The 8,744-nt window shown below is 42.2% G+C and overlaps 1 protein-coding gene across 1 annotated transcript; it reads right to left on the reverse strand.

Moving 5' to 3' along the window:
- Nucleotides 1-4,752: 4,752 nt before the first annotated feature.
- On the reverse strand, nucleotides 4,753-7,416 carry Sat1 (spermidine/spermine N1-acetyltransferase 1). The gene is made up of 6 exons (NM_001246689.1): nucleotides 7,351-7,416; nucleotides 7,043-7,094; nucleotides 6,841-6,924; nucleotides 5,311-5,412; nucleotides 5,177-5,217; nucleotides 4,753-4,923 (listed from the first exon to the last, which is right to left on the reverse strand). The coding sequence occupies exons 1-6, from the start codon at nucleotides 7,414-7,416 to the stop codon at nucleotides 4,753-4,755; spliced, it is 516 nt and encodes a 171-aa protein (NP_001233618.1).
- Between the last annotated feature and the right edge of the window lie 1,328 nt (nucleotides 7,417-8,744).

Genomic DNA, 8,744 nt, shown 5'->3' on the forward strand with positions numbered 1-8,744 from the left:
CTTTACGACCCTGGGTGTGCTTTACAGACAAGCACACAGCAATGACATACAGAGCATAGCAACCACCCTGGGAGGGCCTGTGGGCCATAACAACCAGTTGACCAATCAACACAGGGCAAGCCCTCCAAGCCTGGAGGCACACCAATCCTGAGCCTGTGCGTACCCCTAGACACTTCCCTTACGCTGCCCTATAAGATCTCTTGGGAGCCCCTAGGAGCCGTATTTTCTAGCCATCCGCCATGTCGGGTAGGTGAAAGACCTGAGCTAACATGGGGTTAGCTCGTTGAATTACAATAAAGCCTCGTGCAGTTTGCAGCAAGCTCTCAAATCCGCCTGGTGATTGGGGTGACCGGGAAAGTGGCTTGGGACCCCGGATACTTGAGTTTTCGGGGGTCTAACAGGATAAGAGTGAGTCTAGAGTATTCATGAGTCATAAGGTCAGATCTCTTCTGAATTGTCGCTTGCAGTTCTATGAAAAGGACTCTACTTTCAATCCTTAGAACACTCCGTTAAATCTAAATATCATGACCTCTGACTCTGGTTCAAATAATGAGAAACCATGGCTCTGTTGTCAGTCCTGTAATTTGATCACTAGTAAGAGGCTTCAAGGCTGACGATTCAGAAACAAATTCAGTTTAACTCTTGCTTTAATAGTATGAAAAACTATGAGATTTGGTATACCTCTGAGGACACCATAAATGGAGCAAATAAAAGCTATTTAGAAAAAAAAAGTAAACACCGAAATATCTTGATGTGATAATTGGAAAGTCCTTAGCCCTCAGATACTGTCCCTTTCAAATGATGGTGTTGGGCATAATTTTTAGTAGAGATAACTTGAAAGTATTCTTTTTGGTTTTTTATTTTTTTAAATATTTTATTTTTTTATTATGTATACAACATTCTGCTTCCATGTATATCTGCACACCAGAAGAGGGCACCAGATCTCATAACAGATAGTTGTGAGCCACCATATGGTTACTGAAAATTGAACTCACGACCTCCAGTTAAGAGCCAGGGCTCTTAACCTCTGAGCCATCTCTCCAGCCCCCTTAACTAGTTTATTATAGGCCCAGCAGAGTAGAGAGACTAAGAGAGAAGAGGAACAGGGTTAATGGCTGACCACCATGGCCAGTCGCCATAAAGAGGCAGAGAGAAGAGAAGCAGAAGCAGAGAGAGTGTAGGCAGGAGAAGAGAAGAGAGTGTTAAGTGGCAGGGTGTCTATCTTTTAAAGGGGTCCTCTATACCTGCGTGCAGATTTAGTCCCCATGGAACCCTGGGCTGACCAGGGTACTGCCTAAGTGGATTCTCGGTAACAGTGGCAGGCCAACATAATGCCTGAAACTTTCAATCCCGCCTTTACTTATTATTAAAAAGATGGGGTGTTAGACATGGCAGATTAAGGAATAAGGGCATTGAATTCTCAAGACCGATTCCTGCTGACATGGGGGGCATTGACCATCTTTGGGGGACCTGAGAAGGTTGGAGTGCTTCCACATTCTGAGGTAGCTGGTTGTTTCATCGCAGTCCAGACTGTATGGAACTCCCTGGCATCTCTTAGACCTGGCAACATGTTGGCAGAGCAGAGAACAACGTTAAGTTTAGAAAAAAAAAATTTTCTTAGGTCCTGGCACTTGAGGGGAAGATTGTAAGATGAGGGAGGGGTCCCAACACGAGGGAAGGGAGTCCTGAGACCAGGGAAAGATTGAATAACTGGAGTGAATCTGACCTGTTTGTTTTGATCCAATTCGGCTCTCTGGAACTTATAAGAATCCTTAGAGTTTGTGGAAAGATAGTATTAGACACATTAGCAACTTATTCATGTTAGAAGCAACATTTTTATGTTTTTATTTAAAAGGGGGAAAGAGAAAGCTGCGGGATGAGACATGTTGACTAGTTTATTATATGGCCCGGCAGAGTAAGGAGACTAAGAGAGAAGAGGAACAGGGGTAATAGCTGACTGCCATGGCCGGTTGCCATAGAGAGGCAGAGAGAGCACATAGGTGGGAGAAAAGAAGAGGAGAGGGGAGAGAGTAAAGAGAGAGTGGCATAAAGAGAGGAAGCAGAGAGAGAGTAGAGAGGAAGCAGAGAGAGATTGAAGCAGGAAAGTTGGAGCTTTTAAAAAACTCCTTTTGTTTTTTTAAAAGTTTCATTTTCATTTTATGTGTTTGAGTATCTTTCCTGTGTGTATGTCTGTGTACCATGTGAATGCAGTACCCACATTGACCAGAAGAGAGCATCAGATCCCCCTGGAACTGAAGTTAAAAATGTTTGTGAGCCACCATGTAGATGCTGAGAATTGAAATCTGGTTCTCTATAAGTGCAGTCAGGGCTCTTAATCCCTTAGCTGTTTCTCTAGTCACTATGTAGCCAAGGATGACCTTCAAGTCGTGGTCCTCCTGCCTCTACCTTGAAAGTGCTAGGATTACAAGTATGAACCAACACATTCATTTTAAGGTTATCTTTTTTTGTGTTTGTTTTGAGGTAGGGCTTCGTTTTCTTTTAGGCTTATCATTGCTTGTTGTTTCTTTGTAGGTAATTCTTTCACAACCTGTTTTTATTTTATCCACATATTGACTTCAGCCCTTACATATCATATATCAATTGCTCTCTTTTTCTTTCTTTCTTTCTTTCTTTCTTTCTTTCTTTCTTTCTTTCTTTCTTTTTTGGCAGGGTGAGTTGTTTCAAGACAAGATTTCTCATTCTGTTCTGGAATTAACTTTGTAGACTAGGCTGGCCTCAAACTCACAGAGATCTACCTACCTCCATCTCCTGAGTACTAAGGAATGTGCCACCACTATGCAGCATAAATTTCGTTTTTTGAGACAGGCTTTACTATGCTGAGCAGGTTGGCCTCAAACTCTTGGTAGGAAAGTGATCCTTCTGACCCTCTCTGTCCAAGCAGTTGAGATTACTGACATGAGTTCCTGTGCCCAAGTGGTTTTTGTTATTGTTGTTTGATTTGTTTGCTTGCTTTTGAGACAAAGTCTCTTTGTATAGGCCAGACAGGCCTCAAACTTGAGCCCTTGCCTCAGCCTCCCTAGGTGTACTCTGCCTGACTCTGTAGCTGTTTAGAAGGAAGTATCTCCACAATTTATTTGAATATTAAATGGGCTGATGGGGGTCTGAGTTTCTAGATTTTTATTTTTAAGGGATTCCTCTAAAGTGTGAACCAACATTTCACAAGTGCTTCTGTCTTTCCAACACTGTGTCTTTAAGGTGTGAAGACAAAAGATTAGATTGTAACTCACAGGGTTAATTTATTCATGTATTTTACCACAGTCAGCATGTAGTTGTTTTCCTCTAAGAGGCCCAGTTTCCAAAACACAACCTTCAAAATATCTTCCTTCTTCACAAGGCTCTTTGTATTCAGTTAAGCCTTTGATTTTTGCCAGCAATTCTGTTACTTGCCATCTGAGCAGGACCCTGGCTTAGAATTCACTCTGTATGACTGTTTTCATGACATGCTGAGCCACCAGTAAACCGCAAAGCATTAAATGAAACGCACATCACAATTTTCTGTATGACTGCCTTCTAATCTAGAACTGGGTAACAGAAACTGAGCCTAAGGAATATAGAACCAAATCTATTTCCACAGAAGAGTTCAGGATTTCCTAGGGCTTTATAGGTATTCTATCACTGCTTTTGAAAAACACTAATCTTGACCACTAGCTTTCAGTGATTCTTAACAATGATCATTTTTATAATCATGCAAATTAGTGGGTTTGGGAATGCAAGTCAATATAATGAGTAAAGTTCACAGATCTAAGAAAACTGTCTTTTCCCTTTGCTATTTAAAGGTCCCTTTTCAGTTCCTTAGAAAAGTATTTGCTTACTTCTCCCTAGTGATTTCAAAGACTCCTATTGTGTCTTTACGGTCGAAGGACATTATGTTAACACAGTACCTCAAGCTCACTCTCTGCATATGATGCCAATTCGTGTGATTTGCTTGAGACAAACTTGTTTGCAACCTTTTAAAGTTGCAATCTCCTTCTTTAAACAACAGATTTTTGCTCCTGCTTGATTAGCAGAATGACCCACTTAAGGTGTACTTCAAAAAGCATTTTGTGTGGGATGAGGTCATTGGGGAGAAGTTTTTTTCCCTGATTTTCATCGTTTCATAAACCCACCTTCACATTTTACTTGTACAACAATGAACTTATTCATTATGTGAATCACTCAGTTTCTTTCTTTCCTTCCCAACCCATTTTCTCCCCATCCCATTCTTTATTTTGTGGCACCAGAGATGAAACCCAGGATATTGCAAACACCAGGCGACCTCGACCATTGATGTTCACCAGCTCCTGAGAACTGTTGGAGGAGTATTTTGATTTTACATATAACTTTGGTTACAAGAAAAATGAGTAAGATGGGACTAATAAAAATGCTTACGCTGAATAATTAAATCAAAGAGTAGTTTATTAAAAAAGAATCAAAACAGGAACTCTAAGTACCAGTGTGTACATTGTACACATTTAAATGACTCACAAGAATGAAGTTTTGTTTTTCCTATATAGTAAGATCATATCACCTTGTTGTTCACTGAAAGATGTTCAAGAATTCTGCCTCCAAACCACATACATGACTGCCATTTTAAACAGACTGCATTTCAAACATGCAACAACGCCACTGGTAATAAAGCTTTGGAATTGGTGTTCATGCTATTATTTCACTACAAACAAGATAGAGAGCAAGATAAGTTGAGAATTTATTCTAAAGTATAATGGAGGTTGTCATTGTCTACAAAGGCACTCCTTACTCCTCTGCTGCCATTTTTAGCAAGTACTCTTTGTCAATCTTGAAGAGCCTCCATCCCTCTTCACTGGACAGGTCAGAAGCACCTCTTCGTTTGTAGAAGTTGATAGATGGTTCATTCCATTCTGCTACCAAGAAGTGCATACTGCTGCAGCGACACTTCATGGCAACCTAGTACAAGAGAGAAAACATAAGCCCAGTGACATTTCACCCGCTTGCCAAGACCCAATTTTGATTCATTCATTACAATAACCCAATAACTCTTACAAATTCAGAAGCCTAAATCTAGGACACCTGGGTGTATGTGATGGGCCACAACTATGATCCCAGCACTAGGGAGGTGGAGACAAGCTTGAGGCCAGCCAGGGCTACATATTAATACTAGGCCAGTCTGGGATATACAAAGAAATGCTAGTGAACATACCTGGCTTAGATTCTTCAAAATTTCTGATCCTATGCCAAACCCTAAAAGAAAGCAATACAATTTAGCTTAGTCATTTTAAGGCCAAAGGCTCTGATTTCTCTTTAAACTGCCTCCAATCCCAAATTCAATTGTACCTCTGTAATCACTCATCACAAAGAAGTCTTCAAGATAAAGTAACTTGCCAATCCATGGGTCATAGGTAAAATAGTACATGGCGAAACCAACAATGCTGTGTCCTGTAATAAGAGTATCCCATGAGATACAGAGAAAAAAAGCAAACCATTCAAGCTGTATTGGCAGAAACAGAAGCCTATCATAGATTGTAAGAAAATACACGTGCATGCATCATGGAAACAAGTAGTCATGAACTGGACTGCCTCCTCATGTTTATGCTAGTACAGTGCAGACCGATGATGGACGATCTCTCTGGTCTCAGACATGTATTTGCAAAAAGCACACATTAGAGCTAGCTGAAGCTAGGCTACACCTGTGGACTGGCTAGTCTGCAGTCTGCTGGACTCACACTCAGGAAATGAGAACACTTTCATTACTTGCCAGAGCAAAATTGCCACAGACTTAAACTAAACACACACATTATTCACATCCTGATGACATACTGGTATGTCAGCTTGGCAAAAGTTGGGTTTACACAGCAGTTTAGAAGAGGAAATATTTGTAGTTTACCAACTCTTGCTTCCTTAAGGTCAGAACACCAGGCCAAAAGTACTATGTTTACTTTCAGAACTTGTCTTCCCATGCATAAATTTTCAATTTACTTTCCCAAGTTTTTAAGGCAGGAGAAGTAGCAGTAACAAGAATCCAGTGTTACGTAACACCCACTTACTTCTAAAAGCCAGCTTATCCCTTGGGTGTTCTTATTACATTCTAGCCTCGGGAACAGACGTCAGAAGAAAATTGAAGAAATCATCCACCCAAGCAACTTCCCCTTTTAGCCCTCTTCTGACCAGTCAACAAGGGTCAGCAAAAAAGAAATACATAAATAAAAATAAAAATAAAACCAATTCAAAATTGACTCCCTCAAAAGGAGTGTCAACTCAATTCCAAACGGAGGCAATGGTTGCAAATTAAACTTTCTAGCCATTTTCTATTTCTTTGCAAACAGACAGGAAGCGAATATAAGTTTCTGATCTACCATGTTTTAAGTGTGCGATAATAGGACCTTACCTCATTTATCATGATCATCTACTTTATTGTGTAAAGGATCTTTTAGTTACCTCCCCGCCCATCCATGTACACAGAAGGGCCATGTACATGGCGAAGCTAGAGACTGTAACCTGAGGATTGGGACAAATTAAAGAAAAAAATGTGATTTAACACAATTACAAAAAAAAAAAAGATTAGGTTAGGGTCAAACAAAAACCATTTTTATGAAACTGAATTACAACAAATGACATTATACCTAACTCTTCCGGGTTTCCACAGCACTCTGATACTTGCTTAAACAGCTCTCTTAACCCGCCCTATTATAAAGTACTGCACATACATTTTCTTTTTCCTCAGTCATTTGCACACTGGCTGGCTGTTATTTCTGACCAGCTTCTCAGTAACTTCTGCCCGTGTAGTTACAGGTTCTGTACAGTAGACTCTACGGTTTTGATACAACACTCGTTCTCTCTGGCTTCTGGACAGGAAGAAGGGGTTACCTTCAGGGGTCCAGTGCTCTTTAGGCACTTCTGCAATCAGGCAGTGGTAGAAGGGGTGTTCTCCAAAACCATCCTCTAGGAGATCTGTAAAATGGGGGAGGAGGAGACAGTGTTGACTTTTGTAGGTGTCAGGTAACAGCTTGTTGCCTCCCTGAGGCCCCACTCTCCCCACTTCACCTCCCCCCCGCCACGACTTCGTTACCTTTCTCGGTTAACATTACTTGATCTTCCATGTATTCATATTTAGCCAGTTCCTGGGAATGATACATATAAAAGAAAGGACAATGAAAGTCCTGTCCAGCCCTGCCAGCTCACAGAAGGGGAAATGGGGTAGGCGGGGTCCGGTGGTGACTGGCATGGAACTTCTGGACCTGACCCGGGCTGGGGTTGGCGGGCTGAGAAAAGGGAATTATTGACTGGGCAACATCTCAGAACCGAAGATATCAACTCCCCGAGGAAACGGAACCTCCCTCACCCTCCGCCCTAAGGAGAGCCGGGCCTTTTCCCTACCTTGATCAGTCGCAGGATGTCACTGCAGTCAGAGGCAGTGGCTGGACGGATCTTGAATTTAGCCATTTTCGTCTTTTGCTTTTCTTCCCTTTGCGCACCAGGCCCCTGTACTTGAACAGCAGGAGGAGGTGGTTCCTCATTCGTCTCCCGGGAGCGTCCTCTTCTCAGTCAGGCTGGCACCATGACCCGGCGAACCTCAGTGTTAGACAGAAAACTGGGAGAGTTGCTTTGGGAAGCTGCGCAGCTAAGTTGTGGCAAGACCTTGCCTTTTAAGTCCGCTGGAGCTCCTCCTCGGGACCGTGAGATGGAGCGATCACAACCAGTAAGGCTGCGAGCCCGCGGGAGCACCTCCCTCTTCCGGGCTCTCTCGTGACCCTGAAACCGATGGCGCAAACCGGGAGGGCGGGACAGGGCGAGGTGCGCCACTGCGCTATCAAGGCCTTGCGTCCCCTAGCGGCGCCTCAGGGATCCTTCCAGGAAGCCTATGAGTGAGTGCCCGAGTGTGCCCTAGTAACCTCTGTAAATAGAAAATGCGGATTGCCCCTGTGACCCCCGGACATTGCTGAGAAAAGCAAACTCAGAAAGCCTGACTTTTGAGGATGACAGAAAGATTATTCTAGCCATTTTCAAAGTGTGATCGGGAGGTGTAATTTTTTCCCCTTTTGTTGTAATTTTCCACAGGCAGTTCATTGCTATGTGGTGATGTCATCGTTTTCATGACTAAAGGAATGTGTGTGTATTTGCATTTTTGTTTTGTTTTTGAGACAGGGTCTCTCTGTGTTGCCTTGGCTGTCCTGAAACTCTCTATGTACAACAGGCTGTCCTAGAATTCACAGCTCACAGAGATCTGCCTGCTTCTGCCTCCCCAGTGTGAGGATTAAAGCATGCACCACCATGTCCTGATCTTCTTGTATTTTCTCTAATTCCCTAAGATCAAATCTTAGGATTCCTTAATTTCTTTCCTTCTAGTTCGGCAGTTTTCAAACTGTGGGTCACAATCCTTGGGGGTCGCACAACCCTTTTACAAGGGTCACCTAAGAACACAAATATTTACATTACAATTCATAACAGCTAAATTACAGATATGAAGTAGCAATGACATAATTTTATGTCTGGGGACGACCACACATGAAGAACTGCATTAAAATGTCGCAGCATTAGGAAGATTGAGAACCAGTGTCCAATGACTAAAGTTGTAAAGTATTTTCTTTTTACTTCCCCCTCCTTATTTCCTTCTTAAACCTCTGTTCATTCCTGTGGACTTTCCTTCTGACTGAGGGATGTACTTCCTAATTTCCTTTAATGAAGGTTTGATTTTGTAAAAATATCTCAGTTTTGCATATTGTGTATGTCAGCTTACATTGTTGAAGGATTTATGTCACTGCTTATAGATT

This window comes from Cricetulus griseus, chromosome X (genome assembly GCF_003668045.3).
Source record: "Cricetulus griseus strain 17A/GY chromosome X, alternate assembly CriGri-PICRH-1.0, whole genome shotgun sequence".
NCBI lineage: Eukaryota > Metazoa > Chordata > Mammalia > Rodentia > Cricetidae > Cricetulus > Cricetulus griseus.

Bases quoted from the DNA above. Each gene is read 5' to 3' on its own strand.
- Sat1 (NM_001246689.1), bottom strand. From the start codon at position 7,416: ATGGCTAAATTCAAGATCCGTCCAGCCACTGCCTCTGACTGCAGTGAC. The intron at 6,925-7,042 runs GTAACGAAGTCG...CCCATTTTACAG, and splicing joins AGTAATGTTAACCGAGAAAG to ATCTCCTAGAGGATGGTTTT. The intron at 4,924-5,176 runs GTATGTTCACTA...CTCTTGTACTAG, and splicing joins TTTTGAAGAATCTAAGCCAG to GTTGCCATGAAGTGTCGCTG.